Source organism: Coregonus lavaretus, assembly GCF_964263955.1.
Source record: "Coregonus lavaretus genome assembly, chromosome: 2".
NCBI lineage: Eukaryota > Metazoa > Chordata > Actinopteri > Salmoniformes > Salmonidae > Coregonus > Coregonus lavaretus.
In genome coordinates this window covers 49,102,438-49,128,168 of record NC_139989.1, presented here as the reverse complement: position 1 = coordinate 49,128,168, position 25,731 = coordinate 49,102,438, and the positions used below count along the sequence as shown (strand labels likewise).

Below are 25,731 nucleotides of genomic sequence, written 5' to 3'. Positions count from 1 at the left end.
TACAGTGGAGATTGTGATTATGATAATGAGAATAATAAAGGCGATCATCATTACGATCATGATGATAATGATAATACTGTGATGATGAATTATAATGAATAAATCCCTATCCCATTTCCTAAATGGTGGGAGATGTATCACCCAGGGGTCTGCAGCCACGGGTTGTTGGAGGGTGGAGAGAGGTCTGTGTGTGTCTATGTGTGTGTGTGTGTGTGTGTGTCTGTACGTGCAAGTCTGTCTGCCTTTTTTGTTTCTAGATCTAAAGTTCCTCTCGTCCTTCACAATCTTATTTCCCATTCTCTCTCTCTCTCTCTCTCTCTCTCTCTCTCTCTCTCTCTCTCTCTCTCTCTCTCTCTCTCTCTCTCTCTCGCTTTCTCTCTCTCACTCTCTCTCTCTCGCTCTCTCACTCTCTCTCTCTCTCTCTCTCTCTCTCTCTCTCTCTCGCTTTCGCTTTCGCTTTCGCTCTCTCTCTCTCTCTCGCTTTCGCTTTCGCTCTCTCTCTCCATCTGTGTGTGTGCATGTGTGCGTGTGTGCGTGTGTGTGCGTGTGTGTGTACTCGGGGGGGGTCTGTGTATGTGACTCCAGCCAGCCAGTGTAATATGGAGTGTTTGCCATTGCTCATGGAGCACATCGCTGGGGACCTTGGAGTTTACATATCATATTCAAACAGCTTTTTTACCCTCTCTCTCTCGCTAAGCCAGGCCTCGCTCCTTATTGTACCCTCTCTCTCTCTAAGCCAGGCCTCGCTCCTTATTGTACCCTCTCTCTCTCTAAACCAGGCCTCGCTCCTTATTGTACCCTCTCTCTCTCTAAACCAGGCCTCGCTCCTTATTGTACCCTCTCTCTCTCTAAACCAGGCCTCGCTCCTTATTGTACCCTCTCTCTCTCTAAACCAGGCCTCGCTCCTTATTGTTCCCTCTCTCTCTCTAAACCAGGCCTCGCTCCTTATTGTACCCTCTCTCTCTCTAAACCAGGCCTCGCTCCTTATTGTTCCCTCTCTCTCTCTAAACCAGGCCTCACTCCTTATTGTACCATCTCTCTCTCTAAGCCAGACCTCGCTCCTTATTGTACCATCTCTCTCTCTAAACCAGGCCTCGCTCCTTATTGTACCCTCTCTCTCTCTAAACCAGGCCTCACTCCTTATTGTTCCCTCTCTCTCTCTAAACCAGGCCTCGCTCCTTATTGTACCCTCTCTCTCTCTAAACCAGGCCTCGCTCCTTATTGTTCCCTCTCTCTCTCTAAGCCAGACCTCGCTCCTTATTGTACCATCTCTCTCTCTAAACCAGGCCTCGCTCCTTATTGTACCCTCTCTCTCTCTAAACCAGGCCTCGCTCCTTATTGTTCCCTCTCTCGCTCTAAACCAGGCCTCACTCCTTATTGTACCCTCTCTCTCTCTAAACCAGGCCTCACTCCTTATTGTACCATCTCTCTCTCTAAACCAGGCCTCGCTCCTTATTGTTCCCTCTCTCTCTCTAAGCCAGACCTCGCTCCTTATTGTACCATCTCTCTCTCTAAACCAGGCCTCGCTCCTTATTGTACCCTCTCTCTCTCTAAACCAGGCCTCGCTCCTTATTGTTCCCTCTCTCATTTTCTTTTTCTTTCTCTCTCTCTTTTTTCTCCCTCCTCTCATCATTTTTTCATTTATTTCACAACACCAGAAGTGTCTGTAAGATGTCTGTGTTTTAATTTTGGTAAACACATTTAAATGATCCAATTTCTTGTTATGCAGACAGAGTTGGTCCCTAATGATCCTTCCATGGAGAGGATAAATGGTTCTGATGACCAGTGAAGTTTTTTACAGAAAACAAATCTTGTGAAACCATCTTCCTCTGAAACTGGGTCGGTTTGAGTAAACAAGCCAGCAGCCGTGTTGAAATTCATCACTCTTGTCTGAGGGAGAAACAAGTCGGATTTGTCATAGACATCAGACATGTCATTTATATCACAATGTCAGCATTGCATTCACATAATGATGGAGACAACAACGTAGGAGCTCTGGGCCTCTGCACTCCTACGGCACTGAGCAAACACCACCAATAATGTGTCTCAAGTCTAGATGTGTCAGAAGCGCTAGGATCTATATCCATGCCTTTCTGTCAAACCCCTCAATCTTTCTTTCCTGTGGCTCCAGAAGCTAAGTGCAAGAGATTAATAAGCAGATTTGTAATGCATAACCTCAGGTTTTAAACCATAACTCATCAGCTGTTTATCGTGTTCTGCTTCTCGCCAGATTGAAAAATAGCTAAGTTAGTTAGCCGGTCCTCCTCTGTCTCTCTTCCCCCTCACCATGTGACCCGAAGGTACAGTAGTAGGAACTAATGAGCTGCTTGTGTCTTTCTGCTGTTTGTTTCCCTCTGGCAGACAGATGACGTGACGCAATCAGAGGTCTCCCTGCAGCTCCAGCTGCAGCTTTCGGACTCCTCGGAGAAGCAGCAGCCCAAGAGGTTACACGTCTCCAACATCCCCTTCCGCTTCCGCGACCCCGACCTGCGGCAAATGTTTGGGGTGAGATCCCTTCCCTCTCCCTAGATTCACTGGGAGAAACCATTCTTTACCCACCCACGCATGTCACGGTACCTGCCTGGAGTGTGTATTGTCTCTCTCTCTCTCTCTCTCTCTCTAGAAAGTCCAGACACACATTCATCCTGATCCCTGAACAGGTGTACTCTCTTTTACCTTGAAGTGTAACTTCTCTGTCTCGCATTTCACACCAGTCCTAAAAATTAACACAACAAACAAATTATTGAATTATAATGGATTCGAATCGGGAGCATTGCCAAAAATCCAATTTGAATGTTGCACGCTAATTTAGGTCATTATAAGCTACAGGCGTTAATTTTCATCGTTATGGAGACGACGTCAAACTGATAATATTAATTACAGGAGAGCCCTGGCTACGGCGTAATAAATTACTGGACAACACGGCTGCTCTCTCTCTCTCTCTCTCTCTCTCTCTCTCTCTCTCTCTCTCTCTCTCTCTCTCTCTCTCTCTCTCTCTCTCTCTCTCTCTCTCTCTCTCTCTCTCTCTCTCTCTCTCTCTCTCTCTCTCTCTCTCTCTCTCTCTCTCTCTCTCTCTCTCTCTCTCTCTCTCTGTGCTGTCTGATTGTTGGGTTTATTGTTTCCAGCTCTGGAGCAGGTCCTGTGGAATCCAAATTGCCTCAGTAATTAGCTTGGAGGCTTTGTGTGCCCGGCCGACGTGTGTGTGCGCAGTGGCCCTCCCAGCAGCCCTCCCTAACTTTCCAGGCAGTCGATGGCTGGGTCCTGGGATTGATGGTTGTGGGCAGAGCTGGTTGCTGGTTGGGAGAGGAGATAGCATGTCTGTGCTGTATTAACGTGCCTGCTCAGCTCCGGCTCCACCCCTGGACATGGCCTCCACAATGACTCTGTGTGTGTGTGATCAGTGGTGTGCAGCCCCATCCCTCTGGCTCTAATGGCTGACCTGCCGCCAGGGGCTCAATACACCATTACCGTTACACATGAGCAGAGCCCGCAGACATACAGGCAGGCAGAGGAAAGCGAAAGGGAAAGGTAACGGTGAGATGGTGCATGTGCCAATGGTGGAGCAGTGGAACCCAGCGCAGCGCAGCCGAACCAAGTGCTGCTGCCAAGCCCCCAGGAGCTCCATCTGCTCCCACACGGTGTGAAGAGCCCCTCTCTCCAGCTTTCCAGTGACTTGCACGCTTAGCATGGGCCCTCCATCAGCCACCAGCAGAGAGCTAACACAGACGCTAGCTAGCCCCTAAACAAGGAGGGAGGGTCTGAGAGTTACCCTACCCCTCCGTAGGGGTTAAGGGTGCAGAGGATGACCCTCTGAGTCACTAACGAGGCGCAGAATGAAAGCCTCATTAAGGCGACTGCTGCGGACCTTAATCAGTGATTAGAAAAGTGTGATATTTGAGAGAGCGGGCGATTAGAGGAGTGAAAGGAAAACACTCAAAGCGCTAGCTCGGGTAGCGCGGCGTACCATGCTGTGCTGCTTGAGGGTGTCCTCCTCATTATGCTCCTGGGTTCTTTAACAGTACTCCTTCTCGGCTGCTTGATGAGGGCTTTCAGTGAAGAAACATCTCTGGGCAATCAGACCTCTGGCCACCATGCTTTCACACTGAGCTCCAGTCAATCTCACCAGCCCCTACTCTGCTACTCCCAGACAGTAGCAGCACTCTACACTACTACACCATGCTGTATTATGCTAATGATAGCTAGCCTCCTCACAGCATTCAGGTGTTTTAGCCTATCAGAAGCAGGGATACATACGGTGCCCTATCCGTGGTTGATAGCTCTGCATTCCAGTTGATCACAGTGTAAAAATGCATTTGCATCTCAGATAGGAAGTGGAGCGAACGAGCGAGGTCTCATAAAAAAGAGTTCACGAGATACAAATATTAACTAGCGCCTATGATTTTTCCCCAATGGATGCTTTTTCTCATTTCCTTATTGATATGTTGATTGTTTACTATGTCTGATCTGGGGGTGAGGAAGGAGGTGACGTCAGTCCCCCAGCTCTGTCTCTGTCTCCTGAGACCCCTCCGATTGATGCCATTGTTTATTGGCGGTGGTGCTGATGCAGCTGTTTGCGCTGAGCTGGGGCTGAGCTGGGGCGTGGAGGGGTGTAGGGAGGGAGGATAGTGTGGGAGCGGAGCGGCTGAGATCCCCGGTGCCATGTGGGAAAGATGACTTCCCCAGAAACGAATTAATTGACGCCACAAGCCCATTACTCTTGGTTAAAACAATTAGCATCTGCACATTGCATGGGGAAGCATTGTCATCTCATGCAAAGAGGGGCACCACGCTGGGATGTAAATGCCTCTGTGTGTGATGGAGCCGGGTGCGGTAAAGCGCTACCATTGGAATCAATGGAGCTGAGCGCCATACGAGGCAGATGTGGAGAGGGGGCCTATGTAGAATTGCAATCCCAGATGAAAAAGATGTACGCCCCTGGCGTTGCCTGTTGGGAAGGTCATAAATAACTCTGACTTTTTTTCTCAGGCGTTGTGAGGGTCAGCACTTGACCCTTGGGGATGAAGGATGTCATATGTGTTTTGCCAGCCCATAAACCCTGCTTCTCCACCAGACCCACTCCCCTCATCACTCTCCTCACACTCCTATGGCCGGAGCAGGCAGATAATAGCCGGTTCTTCCTAACCCCTATTAGTGGCTCAGTCAAAATGATCCATCCATTCCCATTGAGTGCCGACCACATGGAAGGCCTATTTCTTCCCTGTTGTGCCCAAATGAAGGCGATGCGGACCGCTTGACAGGGTAATTACTTTTAATGAAATAATACGGCCATTGTAGACAGCAATTAAAAGTGGCTCTCACTCCACTCATTAGGGGGAACTTGCGATTGGCTTTCATTCCTCTGTTTTCTAATGCTCCGAAGTCGAGCCTGTTAAATCGAAAGGCTTGAGCATGTTAACCCCTTGGGACCATCCCTCGAATCCTGTTCACTGGGAAAACAACACACACTCACACCAACAAAGAGCGAGAAAAGGAGAGGAGGCGAAAGAGAGAGAAAATGGCAGGAACCTGTGTAGATAGAAAGAAAGCCACCTGTTTGTTGGGCAGGCAGAAGCCCTGCTGGTCTGTCTCTCTTCATGTCAAATCCCAGTTTCAGGGATTTGAGAAAAGTAGTTTTCCTCAGGAGCTGCTTCACATCACAACCTTACAAACAACCACCTTGCCATATGTTGATGTAGCTTTTCTCTGTGTGAAATATCTTCTGTTTCTCTAACTCTACTGTGTTTACAATATTTGTTTTAACAATTGTTTACGTAATTGATTTCATGAAATAGAAATAACACAGATAACACAGTACCTTTATTTTGCATTAAAAATACATAATTTGATAAGCTCACAATATATATTTGACATCATTGCATAACAATTGTAACATTAAATGCATGGCAACAATAACCATTTTCTGACTCTTTTCATAACTCCATCTCTCCTCTCTTGTCTCCTTTCTCACCGCAGCAATTTGGAAAGATTCTAGATGTGGAGATTATCTTTAATGAGCGAGGATCCAAAGTAAGTGAACTAGAACCCCAGCTGCTTCATTACCATGTACTTCTTCTGTTTAGTAATGATGGCATTAGTGCCGTGTGTACATTGGCTCAGACTAGTGTTCTCTAAGCCTGGTCCTGGAGAGCTGGAGAGCTGCGTTCAGGCATTCACTCCTCTCTCTGCTGCCTCTTTGGTTGTTGTTCTAGCTTTGTGCTCAGTTGGGGAATCATTACCCCTGTCAATCAATCAATCTGTGATTGAGCTGTTTCAAAATCTCTCCGGACCAGGAATACAGACCTCTAGTTTTGAGAGTCTAATAGTCAACCCAGATCAAATATCAAGTGCTTTAGCAAAAATAGAACCATCACCGCCAAAACAGGCTCAGTGTCTATACATGTACAGTAGCTCTATACCATGTCCTATATAACATCCTCTAGTGTAAACAGCCCAGTGCTAGTCATCCACTGTTTATTTAAGCGTCTGTGCCAAGCTCCAGAGCATTCCATTCATAAATTAGACAGCCTCCTCTAGCTGGGTGTTCAACCATGAATGGGATCGATTCCCACTCCTACCTGGTAGTTTGGGGTCTGTGTAAGGTATACAGCCAGCCCCCATCTGGGAACCTATACTCTGCTCCAACTCAGCCCCCACAGCCAGACAAGATTGAGCACCGGATAAAGCTGCCTCCTCCGCCGTAACAAGCATTTATTGTTTGTGCCCTACAAAGCCATTACCCATGATGCCTCTCTCCTGCACCCTGCACGCTATATAATGAACCTAGCAGGCCATTAATAAACAATCTATTTTCTATGAAGCTTTGGCAATTTGCGTTCAATATGTTTGTCTCCTTTGAAAAATGGAGGCTCCATTCTCCCTCTGTGTAAGCTAATTATTTGTGCATGATAAAAAAAAGATAGAGGGGCCAACCATAGTCAGGCGAAATGTCTAAAGGATTAATTTTGCCCTCAATTCCTTTTTGAATTTATTTCTTTATCTCTCTCTCCCCAAGGACAGCTACCGTGTTATTTATGCTCAAAATAGGAGCTCGCAGATCCTGTGTATGCATACAAGATCACAATGCTCTCCATCTCTCACAAGTATTATATATCTTCAAGCAATTATCAGCCTGGCCGTGGCTCCCTCTCCCTCCCATCCCTGTATATGTATATATAGAAACTAAAGGACTGGGACTTGTTGGGCCAGCATATCTTAAGGCTGGTGATGGATCTCAGGCCTTGTCTCCCAGTCCCCATAACTCAAGCTGGTGACAAAGGCCTCAGGGGAGGGGGCACGTGGGGGTGGAGGATGGGGGATGGGGAGGAGGGTATTTCGGTGTGAGTTTAAAGGAGATATCCCCATTGTAAAGCCAGTGTTTTTTTATTCCACCTCCTTAGAGGTAGAATGTGATTTATTAATGTACATATGTTGTTGGTGATATGTATAGCTACCTTTATTACCAACCAATACCTTAATAGTATGGTAAATGCCCCCATCAGATTTTAGACACAGCTAATACAATGATGAATGGTAATATAATGATATGTCTAAGAAAAAGAGCCAACATATGGCTTAATTTAATTGCTACAGAGCATACTTTGGCTATTGTAATGGATTATAAATGGTTGATGATCGAATTAAACTAAATTGCTTGAAGAATTTATGAATATTCCTTCCTTGCTCAACTTCATCTCATTCCAGTGGGGGTTGGGTGTTGTTTTTCCTAAGGATACTGTTGAAGTCTTCACAATAATGATTAGACTATAATGTTGCATAACAGAGTGTAATGCCTGCGATGCTCAGTGACATTCTCCAGAGGTGGTTTGTGGTGTTTAATTGGGTAAAACAGGCAGGTTTGTTAGTGTTGGTGTGTCTGTGTGTGAGGCTGTGTCATCGTTACCTCTCCTTGAATCTCTCTGTTTGCTGCTCCTGACGTCTCGCTAACAACCACAGAATTAATAACACTGCTTATGTACAACTCTACTTCCTGCTGCTCACCTAGTCCTGTCTTCTCTCTCTTCTTCCCCCTCTCTCCTTCCTCTCTGTGTGTCCCTAATCCCCCTCCTACCCAATCTTTTACCCATCCTGTCTACCTTCCTGTCCCTGTCTGTCTTACTGGCCTGGTGACACACGTGGCTCTCTCTTAGGGCTTTGGGTTTGTAACTTTTGAAACGAGCACAGATGCCGACCGTGCACGGGAGAAACTAAACGGTACAATCGTAGAGGGACGCAAAATAGAGGTGCTTTTCCTTATTTCCTGTTTCCTTTCTTCTTCTTCTTCTTCTTCTTCCTCTTCTACCTCCTGCCTGCTGACCTCTCCCTTGCCCCTGCTCTCACCTTTGTCCCACAAGATACCTGCATATAAGCATGTGCCCGCTGTGTGTGTGTGTGTGTCGTGTGTGTGTGTGTGTGTGTGTGTGTGTGTGAGTGAGTGAGTGTGTGTGTGCGTGCATGCATGCATGCATGCATATTGGTATGTGTCGGAAGCACTCAGTGGAACCAGGGATCCATACATGTCAAGATGGACGTGCCAGTTTTCCATCATTATGCCTGGAGAGGGAATGTATGCTCTCATCATCCCATAAGGACCTCACTGTCATATCTGGATAAAGAAGACCTACCTACCTACCTACCAACACACCCTGTTGACATCAATTGGTCTTGCCTGTTTAAAAAAGAATAATACTTTTCATGTTGGTCTTGTTTACTATAAATGAAGGCCACTATTCAGTCATTCCCATCAGGTCAAAATGGAGGGAATCTAAGTGGTCTGTCTTTTAGTTTTTCTTTTGAATACGTTTGTTTATCCAACCAATTACCTGTGTTGCTTTTGGCTTTTTCTCTTTCATATCCGTAGGTAATTGGTGCATGCTTTCCCACTTGCTACAGTAATAGAATCATCTCAAAAGAAAATGTAAATCATGAATACATTAATGTAAAGGTGATTTAAGGCCATTGTCTCCTCTGGCTAATTGAACCTCTCCAGTCTTGTGAACTTCTATGGTCATTTGCATAATTCAGACTAATTTTACTGAATTTGTGTGGTATTTCTCTGCCAGTCATTTGGCCTGCCTTTTGGATGGGTATTTTATAACTGTGGCACCATTTTGTTTTTTGGGGGAACAGGTGAACAATGCAACAGCAAGAGTGATGACAAACAAAAAAGTGGCCAACCCGTACACAAATGGTAAAATCTGCCTCTTGTCTAAGCTACAACTTTGTTCAGATACTGTACATGAAGGACAATATTCACTAGTTTGGGGTTCTCTTACTTTGTTTAACCCTGCTTAACCCATACACACTCTCTCCTCTCTCTCTATCTCTCTCTCTTCTCTCAATCTCTCTCTCTCTCTTTCTCTCTCTCTTTCTCTGTCTCTCTATCTCTCTCCCCATAGGCTGGAAGCTGAACCCTGTGGTGGGAGCTGTCTATGGTCCTGAACTGTATGCCGGTAGGAGATCCTTCTCTACTCCACTCCTCTAGTCCTGCACCACTCTAGCTTTACTCCACTCCTCTAGTCTAGCACCACTCTAGCTCTACTCCACTCCTCTAGTCTAGCACCACTCTAGCTCTACTACACTCCTCTAGTCTAGCACCACTCTAGCTCTACTACACCCCTCTAGTCTAGCACCACTCTAGCTCTACTACACTCCTCTAGTCTAGCACCACTCTAGCTCTACTACACTCCTCTAGTCCTGCACCACTCTAGCTCTACTCCACTCCTCTAGTCTAGCACCACTCTAGCTCTACTACACTCCTCTAGTATAGCACCACTCTAGCTCTACTACACCCCTCTAGTCTAGCACCACTCTAGCTCTACTACACCCCTCTAGTCTAGCACCACTCTAGCACTATTACACTCCTCTAGTCTAGCACCACTCTAGCTCTACTCCACTCCTCTAGTCTAGCACCACTCTAGCTCTACTACACCCCTCTAGTCTAGCACCACTCTAGCTCTACTACACCCCTCTAGTCTAGCACCACTCTAGCTCTACTACACCCCTCTAGTCTAGCACCACTCTAGCTCTACTACACTCCTCTAGTCTAGCACCACTCTAGCTCTACTACACTCCTCTAGTCTAGCACCACTCTAGCTCTACTCCACTCCTCTAGTCTAGCACCACTCTAGCTCTACTACACCCCTCTAGTCTAGCACCACTCTAGCTCTACTACACCCCTCTAGTCTAGCACCACTCTAGCTCTACTACACCCCTCTAGTCTAGCACCACTCTAGCTCTACTACACCCCTCTAGTCTAGCACCACTCTAGCTCTACTACACTCCTCTAGTCTAGCACCACTCTAGCTCTACTACACCCCTCTAGTCTAGCACCACTCTAGCTCTACTACACTCCTCTAGTCTAGCACCACTCTAGCACTACTACACTCTAGCAGTGCTTCTATCACACAGACCCAATCCACGTCTACCCACTGGTTTTATTAGAACCTGGCTCAGTCTCAACCTGCTTCCAACACAACATTCTCTGTAGATCAAAGTGGATCTGGAATAGAACTGTGGGCCAGATAAGAAGTGGATGATCCAAGCCTCACAGAGAGAGTGGAGGCAACCTGAGCAATTGTTTGTGGGGTGTGCACTGTAAAGCCGAAAAAATGATTTTAAGACCATGCCACCCCAGCAACTGTTATCAGATTGGGGAGGCTGCTGCCGTGGATGGATTTGCCAAGTGCACCAGATTGACTTTTACAGACCTAACCAAATAAGGGAGATTGAGTGAGCGATATTTTTGGCACCTTCCATGTCGAAGGCTGGTATTCCTCATGGTCAGGGTAATGGAGGAATGAGACAAGCTCAGTGGGGTTTTCCCTATCTCTCTCCCTCTACATGCCACTTTTATTGCTGTATGTTATATGAACCCTTTGCATTTTAATGAGGGGGAAATGGTACTATTTCATTTGGAAGAAGTGCTGAGCACATCGCGCCACTTTAACGGCTTTCCTTTCTGCTCATTAGACTAAAATCTGTTCATTCCCCGGACAGCTTTACGGCGAACCTCTAAATAACTGTCCATGACAGAAAGCAGTCATCTATCATTTTCATTTCATCTCCAGACCCTCTCACCCTCCTCCTCAACCCCCTCACCCTCCCCCCAACTCTCCCCCTGTTCCAACACCATCTTCCCTTGACAATTACACCCCCCCCCCCATACACACACACACCACCATCCCTTTCCCAATACACACAAACACACTCCTCATGAAATACTCAGATGCATTCAAAATCATGCAGATCCCATACAAATGAATACACACCAAGATATGTTTATATATTCACAACACTCACATTTTTTCATTTATAGATTCACACATTCCTATACACACATATTCTGACCTATGCAGCACACATGCACGTACACACACACACACACACACACACACACAAACACACACACACACACACAAACACACTCACACAGATACACACACACACAAACACACTAGCCCAAATCATGTAATAAATCAGAGGGAGTGTGGTCCACCATTCCAGGCAGGGGAAGCGGGGGGCGATGGTGATTTATTGGCTGCTAATTTTTCAAGTCGTCTTGACATGGCGCTGAAGTTTGCCAAGCCTAAACGACAACATATGCTTGCCAGCTGGGGACATGGGAAACATAAATAAGAGATACCTTTCTGTAACAAAAAGGCCTAACTAGGAGCCAACAGGTCTGCCTTTAAACAACAGCTGACCATGTTTTTGATGATTTTGTTATGGCCCCGAAAGAAGAAACACATTTTAGTGGTTCCATCCATGGAGGTATTCTTGAATAATCATGGCTACATTTAATATACTTTGGGTGGGAGTGAAATGGGATGTAAAGGTGATTAATCACTGTTTATCAGTCCTAATTTCTGTGCGGGAGATCAGTGAAATTGGGAGCTATAAATCGTGGTGTGGTGACAGCGCACTCCGTCTCCATTCGTCCTGGCGCTACAGGTTTATTGTCCTCAAAACCCATTCAGGAGAATGACGGATGAGAGCTTCACGCAGGCTCCCTGCTCTTAACCTCTTGCAGGGTACACTGGCTCCTCCTACTGATAGGAGGCTGCGTGGCGGTGACTGGGGTAGTGGCGGCACCAGCCCCAGCCCTGTGGTGTGTACCCCCGGACCCATGTCCTCTGCTGCCTCCTGCCTCCTCTCCCCCTGCAACCCAAGACTTCCCTGGAGCCCTCCGTAAGGGAGCTGTGGAGGGGGTCCTGTGAACAGCAGGCGCATTGGGTTCCCACTCAAATGGACTGGGGGGGTAGGGGGTGGGGGGTAGAGGGTGAGAGATATTAGGGCAGAGACAGATAGCATTGTCTAGTATGGGGGATATTTTGTTGTATTTTCGTCAAAATACATCTCCAGGGAGAAATGTATATTACTATGAAAATATGAATATTATGTAATACCTCAACTCATGATGATGGTAGGATGTATTTCAATGGTGTATTTCCTAGTCTTTTCTATAGCATGGTGTGTCAATTTCAGCACAATTGACAGCTACCAAGCCGCTCTGCCTGCCTACACTAACTGAACCAGGGAATCCATTTCAAACAAGACTGTACGAGTCAGAGAGCCACTTCTTCTCTCTCTGCTACTAATTCCTAAGGGGATAGAAGGAGATGAGTAGAGCTCTTGATGTTTTCACTTCCAAAGGTGAAGTTTGGTGTGGACCGTCTGAAAGCCACCAGCTGAGTAAATGACAGAATAGAAAGGCTAATTGTCATATTAATATATCTGGACAGATCCTCTCATTGTTGAGGGGATAATTAAGCTCCAGTGACTTGATTAGATTAAGCTGTTTTGGGTCCCCAGTGCTTGAATTAAGTGCTCATTCCACTGACTTATTTGAGAAGGAAGCATTAAAGAGATCAACAGTGAGAATTTTTTTTCAAGGCTGGCTTTGACCCCATAATTTGCACAGAGCAGGATTAGGAGAGGTTAGGTCCGACTGGCTGGCTGGCTGTGTAAAGGTATTGAGCTCCCCTCAACTTGACACATATGACATATGAGGTGCGGTGTGACCCTGCCGCCCTCCAGCACATTACTCCGATTTTCCCCCAGCCATCCATCCTCTCTCTCAGAAAGGTGTTTGACTTTGGTGGCTAGACCAGTTTTGTGCTCCCAAACGCCGCTGTAGCTGTTGTTGCTTTTCATGGGTTTACCAAAGTGTGACAACAACTTTTGATTTATGGGTTATTATTGAAGCAGTGTAGCCTATCGCCAACTCATTATGAGTTTACATTCACATATATCATAGAACGCAGATTGCAACCCCCCCCCCCCCAACCCCCCCCCCCCCCCCCCCACCCCCCCCCCCCACCTAAAAGAAGGAAATTGAAGATTTGGAGCCCTAAAAATGCTAGCGATTTGTACAAGGGAGAAGAAAAAAAACTCCTGAAAATATCAAAGAGGATTGTTTTTGCCATTTAGCAACTGAGCTTATATGTCAGACTCTCCAAAAAAAAAAAGACTAATTTAAATGTCAAGGTCAGCATTATAAATCACCAAAGCGAAAGGACCACCTTGTGAGTCTTACCAGTTTATTGCTGCTGGGTCGGCAGCAAACAAAGTGCCCTGGCTGCTCGGGAGGAAATAGGGGGAGTTTCCCGCCCAAATGACATGCAGGCGTTGAATATGTGTGGAGCCCCTAATGGAGGGAGATGTTAATGGCGTCAGACATTAAACCTGGCTGTCCGTGTTTTAAAAAGCACCACTAATCTGTCTCCCTGTCAGCAGGGTTGCTGGTGTGTACCGTTCATTAGGACGCTTCCCAATCCCATCCACCTGCAGGGTTAACACTACATTACACTATACAGCCAGCCGTAATGGCCATTGACCCCCAGACGAAATCCTATACCAGTCTATAGGAGTGGTTCTATACGGGGTATCATATAACTCCATTGCAGACTTACTGTAAAATCACTAGGTGTGATTCCACTGTGTTTAGTTTTGCTCTTGTGAGTCCATTGGAAGATAATTTGATAGTGTTATGAATGTGTTGTATGTGTGATCTCCTGCTCCTCCCTATATACCCTCCTGTTCATACACAGTTACACTCCAGCCTCACTGCAAAAATGAATTCACCCAAATCATGCCAAGGTAATGACTGAATCAGTCCGAGGGAGATGAGGGGGCTTTTTGCCCAGGATGAAGAATAATAGAAATGATGGGTTAGCATTGTTGTGATGGAGTGGGGGTGGAGAGGAGAGGGGGAGACTGTGGCGAGAGCAGGAGGAACCTTAAACTCAGGGCCAGGTTAATCATGACGAGACAGAGAGAGAGAGAGAGGGGGGGGGGGGGGGGGGGGTTGTATTTTTGCCAGGTTAATCATAGAGAGAGAGAGAGAGGTGTGTTTGTATGCAGCGCTGCAGTTCGTAATCAGACAGTGACTGGACTGATTGAAGGTTAAGGAGAGATCTGGGGATCTCCCAGCCCAGAGCCTATCCTCTAATTTATAACGCTGACCATGGCACCTCCCCCCAACACCCCCCACCCATCCCCCATCACCATTGGCTGGTAACCGCTGCTGGAGGACAGGTGTGGGACTGTGATAGGCTGAGGGGGGTCACAGATGGGGTGTGGGATGGGGTCAGCCGGAGGTTTGGGTCTCAGTGGTCCCACTGTCCAGCCCATCTGCTCCATGCTCCCCCAGGGCCTGCACATCCAGCATTGCTGCACAGCAACCTTCACCTCCCACCTGTCTCTGTCTGTACTACAACACCACACAACACTGCTCCTTACCTACCTACAACAACCTAGAACAACCTTCCCCCTCCCCCTCAGCTAGCATACTGTTGCCTAAACCAGGTGAACGCCACGGTGTGAAACTAGTGGGATTGCATCCATTACCAGGCTGTGTTTCAAGGCTACCCCTGGGTGGCGAGGGAGGCGGTGGCAGGCGGCGTCAGGAAGGATGCGTACAGCAAAATGTGGATCCTTGCTGAGTACGGCACATAGCAGTGACTGGGGAAGGGGAGAGTGCTCGATGAGGCGCACCCAGAAAAGATTACATCTATTGTTTCTTTGTCTTTCCCTAATGTATTCTGTCATAGGAGAAACCACTGCCACATGTCTCTATATAATGTGTTCTGTCAGTAATGTAAGCAATGCCAACATTCCATCTCTCTGAAGTCCTCCTTCCTATGTGTTTTTTTCACAGTAACAGGTTTCCCTTACCCGGCCACAGGGGCTACGGTGGCCTATAGGGGTGCCCACTTGCGAGGCCGGGGGCGGGCTGTGTACAACACCTTCCGCACAGCACCTCCTCCACCACCTATTCCAGCCTATGGAGCGTGAGTATCTGTGGACCTGTAGTACACTTTACTGACAACATCAACAATGAACCATGCTATTATAACAGTTCTACTCTCAAACGTTTGGTGGCTGCATTTGCAAACAATTGTGTTATTTCATGTGTGTGCATTTGTGCATAAGTGCTATCTGTGTGTGTGTGTGTGTGTGTGTGTTGCAAAGGATGAATATCAAGGCCATAGGAAGCTATAGAAAGCAGAGATAGTATATTACTGGGCAGGTCTCACTGGACTGTGATGATCTCCTGGTTGATGTGAAGCATTCAGCCTCACACTTCTCTCTTATCAGCACACTGCCTGCCTGGCTGGCTGCCTGCCTGGGTGTCTGGGTGGCAATGGGAGTGTAGGGGAGAGGAGAGGTCTAGCTAACCCTGGGCCTAGCCTGGCTGCCTGGCTATCTGTGATTAGATCAGGGCCTGTCTGTGGCGATGAGTGGAGAGTAGAGGGGAAGAGAGGAGAGGGGAGGAGAGGGCTCCAGTGATGAGGACGGGTCCTAGGACTCTGGGTCCTCTACACCTCCCACCCACTCTGGGGCTCTCCTCTCCTCTCCTCTCCTCTCCTCTCCTCTCCTCTCCTCTCCTCTCCTCTCCTCTCCTCTCCTCTCCTCTCCTCTCCTCTCCTCTCCTCTCCTCTCCTCTCCTCTCCTCTCCTCTCCTCTCCTCTCCTCTCCTCTCCTCTCCTCTCCCCACCTCCTCTCCTCTCCACTCCCTACTTCCTCTCCTGACGTCCCAGTGATTTATATGTTAGCATCATGTGACCGAGCTCCTTCCCTGCTGAGCTCTCTCTTTTCATCCCCCCGTCCCTTTCTCTACCTCCTCCCCTCCACCGTAGCCTCCTGACAACACTGCAGTGACTGGAAATACCTATTTTTTTTTACCAGAGCAGAAAATTGCATGGGAATTGTGAAATGGATGCATTTCCCCCCCTAAATATGTCATTCATTATTTGTAGTGCGCTGCAGCTGCTAAGAGCTGACCCTGTAGACGTGCAGAGCCCACTTCCATCATTCTTGTTTTACGCCATGCAAATGTCTGCTTGACTTGCTCTCATTGGAAATAGGCTAGGATCTAAACATCAGTGTGCCGATCCAATCTGGCTGCATATAAAACCACCCATAACCCAGATTAACTCCCCCATTGCTCTCTCATTTCACAGAGTGGTGTACCAGGATGGCTTCTACGGAGCAGAAATCTATGTAAGTACCGTTGGCTCTTTCTCTCTCTGCGTGCTCAGATGAAACAGAAGTAAAGCAGACAAAAGCAGCCAGCCCTGGAGACTAAAACGCAATCTCTCCAGCCCCCAGCGTTACCCCTGCCTCTCTGCCAAGCCCGCGTCGATTAGGCCTCTGTCTGCCGTGCCAAGAAACCCGACAACAAAATGTAAAACCCCCTCAGCTCCTCCCTCCTCTTCCTCTCTCTCCTATGATGTCAGACTTTGGCAAACAGACAGACCCCAGCTCAGTGTCCTGTGTCAAGTCGGGTCGTCTCTCCCCTTAAAATGGCTTTTGGAGGTGGCTTGTCTCCGCCCTATATCTGTACCTGTCTGTGTGTTTGTGTGTTTGTGTATGTGCCTGTCTGTGTGTTTGTGTGTTTGTGTGCGCGTGCGTGCGTGTTTGCGAACATACATGCCTGTCTGTCTGTCTCTGTCTGTCTCTGTGTGTCTGGGCGGGGACAGCCCTCTCTCTGTCTGGCCCAGGGGGCCATCGTGGGGCCTTAGTGAGCCTGTGTGCCTCCCAGCCATCACGGTGTGAGAGATAAGAGGAGCGGAGGCAGATAAAGGGATTAAGCTTCCCTCTGGGGCTGTCCATGCAGGCAGGGGCCACAGCACACACAGCGTCAGGCCGGCCCCAATGCACGCTGCCCTTGACAGAGAAAAGGGGGACGCTGTGGAGATAATGCTGAAATTACCACGCTGCCCCAGTTTGACAGCAGTCCAAGCGTTTGGGGGGGATGTAATTTGTTGTTTGAATCTGTAGGTTTTTTTGTCCTCTGCAATAGGGAGATGACAGCAGGCCCAGACAACAGTGCTACTGATTGCCTCTTACTTTCACCCTGTCTGCATATGAGCAAAGGGCCAATGTCTGGGAACAAAAGTGCTGGACTCCACAATGATATATGGCTCAAACACAGCCCCATGTCATAGCACTGTTTGTGAGTGGCTGTTAGCGACACCAGTGGCCGTAGAGTGAACATTGTAGTGGCTTAAAGCGGTCATGTCGGCCCTGGGTGTTTGGCTCCAAACCCCTCCCTCCCTCCCTCCCTCCCTCCCTCCCTCCCCCCCTCCCTCCCTCCCTCCCTCCCTCCCTCCCTCCTCTCCTCACCTCCAGCTAAGCCCTGGGTCTCAGTGCCCTCTGACCAGTCCCGGGGTATCTCGCCCCATCGCTCAAGCCGTCAGTCTTTCCCCCTGTGCTTTACTGACATTAGTTTTGGCAGTGGCCACTGCACGGACACTGAACGGCTTCAGACTGCCCGAGTGCACCCAGATTTTCTTCTGTGACAACAACAGCAAGTCCCACAAGCCTCTCTGTCCTCCACTATCATTTAGAAGACAGTAGCCATGTCTGTCACTGTCATGACCTAGTCAAATTCCATTAATTTCAACAGTCCTGAAGCACTTGCCATTAAAAAGAGCATCCAGGATGATACCACAACATGAGACCCTGCTTCACAGGGAGTATATTAGGAATGGTGTATTCATATTCATACACACTCAGGCACACACGTGACGTGTACACGCATGTACACACAATGGGGCGAGACACAATAACAAATGTGTTGGACTGTTGTGTGCAGGATTTGACAATGTGTGCAAGTGATTTATTGTGGCTGTGTGTTGTTGGGTTCTGTTGCTGTAAACCTTAGCCATTACTTCCTGCCTCCATGGGCAGGGGGGATGACTCAAACCCAGCGCCTGGCCCATCTGCCCTCTGACTTGATTCCCCAAAGAGCCCTGGCCACAGTCGTTAGATGTTCCATCTCCACAGTAGTGTAGCTCGTCTTTGGACCCCCCCCTCCCCAAGTAAAAAAATAAATGAAAACATGTATCATTAACAACCACCTATTAGTGCTGAGCGATTAACTGAAATCTCATTTATTTTAATTTTTTTCTGTGAGCTCAATGCGCACTTTGCCCAGTTTCTCTATATTGTGCGATGTAGTAGGGAGTTGTAGTTTCCAACAGGCCAATATTTGACGTAGATTATCGCGGAAAACGTGGTAATTAACTACCTACTTGTCTGGTCTGTGTGGGGCGCACTGAGAGGGAGAGAAGATACAGAAGATGTGCGATCGAGAGGGATAGAGAGCAGTATCTTACATTTGACGTAATGGACAGTCACTACCATCATGGGACTTTTATTAATTGTTTTATTCTGTGCTGTTACAGCATTCAAACGACATAATGCGTAGTGCATTTAATGTTTAAAAAAATATATATATACGAAAACCGTGATTATTTTTTAATAGTCAAACCGAAACCAAACCGAACTCAAAAAGCACTCTCAGCACTATCACCTATATACCCACCATAGGATGTAGGATGGAGATGGGCCAACGCTCCATTGGCGCTAATAGAAAAACAGTAGGTGAACAGCTTCATTTTTCAGTTGGAGTAATGACTGCTCTCCTCAATCAAGTTTTTAATTCCTTCTCCCACTCAAATTAATACACAGGTCCTGACATCCCAAACACTAAGCCCCAGTTACAGTGCCTTCAGAAAGTATTCATAACCCTTGACTTATTCCATATTTTGTTGTGTTACAGCGTGAATTCAACATTGATTAAATAAATATTTTTCTCACAGATCTACACACAATACCCCATAATGACAAAGTGAAAACATGTTTTTAGAGATATTTGCTAATTTATTGAAAATGAAATATAGAAATATCTATTTATATAAGTATTCATAGAATCTCCTTTGGTCTTTCTGGGTAAGTCTCTAAGAGCTTTGCACACCTGGATTGTACAATATTTGCACATAATTACTTTTAAAATGATTCAAGATCTGTCAAGTTGGTTGTTGACCATTGCTAGACAGCCATTTTCAAGTCTTGCCATTGATTTTCAAGCTGATTTAAGTCAAAACTGTAACTGGGCCACTCAGGAACATTCAATGTCATCTTGGTAAGCAACTTTTAGGTTATTGTCCTGCTGAAAAGTGAATTTGTCTCCCAGTGTCTGTTGGAAGGATTTTGCCTGTGCTTAGCTCTATTCCGTTTCTTTTTATCTTAAAAAACTCCCTAGTCCTTGCCGATGACAAGCATGCCCATAACATGATGCAGCCACCACTATGCTTGAAAATATGAAGAGTGGTACTCAGTGATGTATTGTGTTGGATTTGCCCCAAACTTAACGCTTTGTATTCAGGACATAAAGTTCATTTCTTTGAAGTTTTACTTTAGTGCCTTGTTGCAAACATGATGCGTGTTTTGGAATATTTTTTATTCTGTACAGGCTTCCTTCTTTTCACTCTGTCAATTAGGTTAGTATTATGGATTAACTACAATGATCCATCCTCAGTTTTCTCCTATTACAGCCATTAAACTCAAACTGTTTTAAAGTCACCATTGGCCTCGTGGTGAAATCCCTGAGAGGTTACCTTCCTCTCAGGCAACTGAGCTAGGAAGGACGCCTGTATCTTTGTAGTGACTGGGTGTATTGATACACCATCCAAAGTGTAATTAATAACTTCACCATGCTCAAAGGGATATTCAATGTCTGCTTTTTTTTATTTTTACCCATCTACCAATAGGTGACCTTCTTTGCGAGGCATTGGAAAACCTCCCTGGTCTTTGTGGATTAATCTGTGTTTGAAATTCACTGCTCGACTGAGGGACCTTACAGATGCTTGTATGTGTGTGGTACAGAGATGAGGTAGTCATTCAAAAATCATGTTAAACACTATTATTGCACACAGAGTGAGTCCATTCAACTTATGTGACTTGTTAAGCACATTTCTACTCCTGAACTTATTTAGGCTTGCCATAACAATGGGGTTGAATACTTATTGACTGACGACATTTCAGCTTTTCATTTTTAAATAATTTGTAAAAATGTCTGAATTTCACTTTGGAATTATGGGTTATTGTGTGTAGGCCAGTGACACAACATCTCAATTTAATCCATTTTAAATTCAGGCTGTAACACACCAAAATGTGTAAGAACTCAAGAGGTGTGAATACTTTCTGAAGGCACTGTACGTCTTGGTTTGCTCCTGTGCAACATGGTACGTGTAAAGAAAAAGGGGTCTCTTCAATAATGCAGCAGGCCAGTGCTGCTTCCCCATTCTGAATGTGGACTGAATTTGGGGAGCGTTATCACACAACTGTTCTGTTCTGTCTCATGTGGACCGTGTTGTGCACCTCCTGTCACGCACTGTCCCCCAGAGGGAACGCATTGGCTCCCCTCCCCAGTCTCACAGGGATCATTCATTCTCCGCTGCCTCAGCCACCAAATATTAAACAGCTCCCTCTGGCTGTATTCTGGGAGTCTTGCACCTTGCGTTGCCTCTGTGCATACTCTTCAATTTAAAGAAATGTGACTTTTTGAATGGTTTCATATGAATACTTGAAAAATGAACAGAATATGCAGTTCTGATATGTTCCCAACAATGGACAATGTTTCAAACCCGATGTTGGATCTTTTAGTAAATGCTATTCTTCTCCTCCTGTTTATATTGGTGATATACATGCTGTTGTGGGGGGTTGTCTAACTGTCTGAGTTTCCAACAGGGGGGTTACGCTGCATACAGATACGCCCAGCCCACCACAGCTGCTGCCTACAGTGACAGGTGAGTGCATTCCACGTGCTGCAATAATACATAATATAGAATAACTAATATTACTTGAAAAAAGAAAAGACCATTGATATTGTGATGGATTAAATTAGAAGTTGTGACAAGGTCTGACAAATGACTTCAACCTTTCCCCACTCTCCAAAGTATCTCCCACATAGAAGGGTGAAGATAAACTCTCTCTGGAGTTGTGACCCTCCCTTAGATTGAACTGTCCATTAGGAGATCCACTATGGCCTCAGGCTAAAGCACACAAAAAAAGTAACCTTGTTCGACAAGATGAAAAAAGAACAGAAGATCTATCCCATGCCTCTCTGCCTTTGACGGGTGAGCGGGTATATCAACTGTATTTATGAATGGCCTGGGGTCTGCAGGAGGAAGGGAGAGAGGGATGGATGGGCAGGGACTCTATCACTTCTGACTGATGTCATTCGGGTTCAGGTGTGCTCCGTTTGAGGAGGCGTGGCTGATTCATTCGGGCCTTCAAAGCCGCTGTCAGACTGGATGTGGGCTGGTTTGGGAATCTAATCTGGGAGGGATTGAGCATGTCACTTGTGATAACGTACACCCTGCCTGAGAGCCTGAAGATCATATCGATAATGTAAGATTTATCTGGCCTCGCCGCGCTTCGAATTATGAGCAGCCGTGCTCGGAGGAAGCAGAAATTGGACAGCGGCTTTTTCCTCTGGGAGTGATTTAATTCCTGTTTCTCTTGCCTATATTTTCCCCCTGAGATTTAATGTAATTCGCCCGAGTTGTTTGTTTTGGTTTGTTTTGCTTCCCTTGTCTGTTTGTTTATTTTTGAATAAGCGGTCATGCCCATTGGATCAATAGGGGTTTGTCTCAGCAATACCTTATCAGACTTACCAGTGGAGCAATCAGCCAATCATGAAAGGAGGTCACAAGGATCATAAGAGGCTTGTCAAATCCCCGTAAAATATGAAACATTCATTTTCCAAAAAGCTTGTGCCCACAGGCCTGCTTTGTATTACAGAGGCCCTGCCAGGGGCCAATCAGCGTAGTGAAGCCGCGTGACCCCGAGGTGGTTAGCAATGCCACTCTGGTGAGAGCCCATTTTGTAGATAGATTAGCCTTAGTGGGCCTCTGGGGTTTGGTGCTCACAGTAGATAAGAGTATCACAGAGACCACCTCTGACCATGTCATGGTAGAGCCCATCCTCTCCCATCTTCTCCCCAGGGAGCCTTCTCATCCAGCTCCTTACCCCTCCACGTCCTGCTCACTGACCTTGGGTGTTGGACTCAAACGGGACACCATATTTAGATCTTATATAACTTATATAATGTCCTCCTCGCCCCGCTCAAGCCATGTAGGCTGTATGTCTTGTCTCCTTGAGGAAAATGACATTTCTCCCTCTCGCCTCTTGGTTTTTATTCCTGGTTGATTTGATGCCCTCAGTCCTTGGCTGGGAGTGCCTTATCTGCTCCATACAGACCCTCATTTGCAAGCGAGCATTGAAGAAAAAAAAAGTCAATAGAGGAATATGTGAAGTCGAGTAAATAAATAAATAAGGCGCACATCTTGTCCTGTTTCAGAAGGAAATTGGAAGGATTAGTTCCAAACCAGCAACAATGAAAAGACAGGGGTGTGAGCCCACTGTTCAGCTTGGGTAAACAACAGCAGGGTGAGAGAGCGCACACAGACTGGGTCCAAGCCCTCCAGCACCTATATCTCTCTCTGTTTTCTCTTTCATTCTCTCCGTTTCTCTTTCTCTCACCCCTCAGTACCCATCCCTACCAACTAATAGAGGTGACAATGAAAAGGACAATGTGTATTCACAGAGAATGATCCAATCACCTTTGAACTCATTTTCTACTCAGCCTTGTATCATTTTCTAAACCAGGGGGTAGAGAGAGGGAAATAATTGTTTTAGAGACTTGAAAATGTTGACTTTAGGGCCAAGTATCAAACAAGCATTGAAAATATACTATATGTCAATGACCATAATCTCCTGTCCTTTTCCATTGCAGCTATGGCAGAGTCTATGCAACAGCAGACCCCTACCATCACACAATCGGCCCTGCCGCTACATACAGTGTGGGGACCATGGTAAGTCCACTCTCGCTTTCCTCTGCACCCTGTTGTTGGCTAGCCATACTAACACAGAGCAGAGGCCACCAGCCGCAGTACTCTGTCGCTCCAGGAGCACTCGGAGATAAAGACCATTGAACTAAGCCAAGTCAGTGGGCTTTATTCCCTCTTTGTCATGCTGTTTGGCACGACCTAGTGGAGCGCAGCAGAATTCTCTGGCATGTGGTCATTGTGAATTCAGTGAAATGGATTTGTTTCATGTTATGTCACACAATCTCACCTCATACAATGTTAATTTTATTCAGGCTTTTTACTACTAAAATGGGAATGATCACTACAACTAATTCAATCCAAACACATGGGCATCTTATACACTAGTATAATCATTCTATTCCTGTCACTATTCAACTCCAAATGAGTTGTTCCATTCTTCCCTTCAGCCAAACTCTAAACTTGAAGGGGTGAAGTTGAATCGTTAATGTCTGTTTTTAGCTAGCTTTTGCAGCTAACATCAAAGATGAAAATACTATCAGTAAAAGACCATCCTCTAATGGGGAGATAGTTTCTCAATGTTTTGTTTTACAATGAGGGCATGTGACTGATAGACTTATTTGAAAGATTAACGACCATCAAACGCATGCAGCAGTGTGCCGTGGGACATGGAAGAGAAAGAGAGCGATGGAGGGAGGGTTCGAGGGAGGGCGTTCTCTCACTCACCCCTCCAGCCCACAAGGTTGATGGGACGAGCGCTCTCTGCCAGACAAATGACTCAAATTTACCATTCCGGCATGCATGCGATTTTTCAACAACATAAAAAACTGCGTACAGTTCCCCGGTGCAGCTGCTAGCTAAAAGCTTTCATTAATTAAGACATTAATTTTTTTCCTCTTCATTTACTTAATTAAAAACTGTGCTTCTTTTCCTCCAAATTTCCTTCCCTTCTCTGCCACTCTTAGTCAGGCTGAATTTGGCCCTTCATGTCTGAGCTTGGGTTGTGTGTGTGAGGCAAGTTGAGGGGATCACTGTGGTGGGGTGGAAGCTGGTGAGGTACGAGACCCTGGTAGTGAATTAACCATCTTGACACAATAGGAGTTCAGAACTTACAGTGCAGAGACACACCATGAAATAGATTCAGAAGTGCTGAGAAAAAATAATTGGTTTGGTTACTAATTCTTTAGTCCTATTTGATTAATGGTTCCGAAGGAGAGCACAGCGATTTTTGCATTTAGAATCCTTTCAATAATTAGTTCCTCCGAGGTTGCTTAAAATTCTCTTTGCTGATTTCCGGCGTGCAAAAAATGTGCTAATGCTTTTTTATACTGATGAAAGTTTTATACAAGTAAGAGGGTTCCCTTAAATGAAGGGAAATTAGCCTTTGAAGGTTTGGGGCTTCGCCTTTGGAGGTTGTCCAAAAAGCAGCAGAATTGCTCAGAGTACAGGGGATATGTGTGAGTGTGTGTGTGTGTGTGTGTGTGTGTGTGTGTGTGTGTGTGTGTGTGTGTGTGTGTGTGTGTGTGTGTGTGTGTGTGTGTGTGTGTGTGTGTGTGTGTGTGTGTGTGTGTTTGTCCTGGTTAACCAGAGCATTGCAGTAAACCTAGGGAGCAATATCCTCTGGTGCAATACACATCCAGAAAGGTGTGGGCACCACGGTTGGACTAGAAAGGGAATTATGTTTAAACTCCTTTGAACTTAATTAGCTTTGGTTGGATCTATGACATTGTTGTAGCCTGGAAAGCCATTCCATAAGGAATGTTTTCCTACAGTCAAAAGCATGAAACAAGCACAGTATTTTCCAATTTGTTGCTTAATGTAATTAATGCATGGAAACTGCATTTGAGGGCGGGGCCCACTTCTCCATGTGGCATAACAAAAGAAGAATATGGATATCTAGGAAAGGGTTTTTTCTCTCTGGTAAAAAGAGCAAAATTATTTCAGACCACGTTCATACTTTATCACTACCAGGTTCATTATCCTCCAGCTCCAACACCTCGACCACCCCTCCTCATAACACACACACATACCCAACTTATGCATTCTCTATTGAACAATAACTATTATTACTTTGATTAAACCAGCTCAATTAAATGCTATTTAATCCCATGTCCATCATACACAGACATTTTAACAAAACCAATAAAGGAAGGAAATTTGTGGAAAAAACAGAATTCAACAACCAAGCTGTCGCCACCTTAATACTGATTGGTCCTTTTTCATCTTTGATGTTGCAGGCTAGCCTATACAGAGGAGGGTACAGTCGCTTCACTCCCTACTAACAGAAAGAAAAAGAGAGAAAGACAGAGAGACATTACCCCCCCAACAAACAAAAATCAAACAAATAAACAAACAAGCAAACACCTCGTCCTTCGTGGAGTGCTAAATCAAACTAAAAGCTTCCAGGTCCCAATGCTGACCCCTCCCCCTGACACCCGCCCTCCCGCTACAGCTGATTTCTACAACCTTTCTGATGTCATCATTGGTCTGCTCCTATGATTTGTTTTGTGTTCATTTTGTGCTTTTGATTGATTTCGGAGAAGTTATGTTATGCACATGTGACTGCTGTAGATGGGTGCTGTGTCACCAT

The 25,731-nt window shown here is 46.1% G+C and overlaps 1 protein-coding gene across 2 annotated transcripts in view; it reads left to right on the top strand.

Moving 5' to 3' along the window:
- The window catches only part of rbfox3a (RNA binding fox-1 homolog 3a), a gene marked incomplete at both ends in the record, with an annotated part of 188,694 nt that extends 163,271 nt beyond the window's left edge, over positions 1-25,423 (top strand). Inside the window, 10 exons of one of the 2 annotated variants that reach the window (XM_084172321.1) lie at positions 2,362-2,505; positions 5,974-6,027; positions 8,148-8,240; positions 9,127-9,187; positions 9,396-9,449; positions 15,158-15,290; positions 16,464-16,503; positions 21,040-21,098; positions 23,090-23,168; positions 25,379-25,423. In XM_084172321.1, coding sequence (XP_084028447.1) covers positions 2,362-2,505; positions 5,974-6,027; positions 8,148-8,240; positions 9,127-9,187; positions 9,396-9,449; positions 15,158-15,290; positions 16,464-16,503; positions 21,040-21,098; positions 23,090-23,168; positions 25,379-25,423 — 762 coding nt within the window. The remainder of the gene's footprint in view (positions 1-2,361; positions 2,506-5,973; positions 6,028-8,147; positions 8,241-9,126; positions 9,188-9,395; positions 9,450-15,157; positions 15,291-16,463; positions 16,504-21,039; positions 21,099-23,089; positions 23,169-25,378) is intronic. The other variant, XM_084172320.1, reaches the window with a different exon arrangement.
- Between the last annotated feature and the right edge of the window lie 308 nt (positions 25,424-25,731).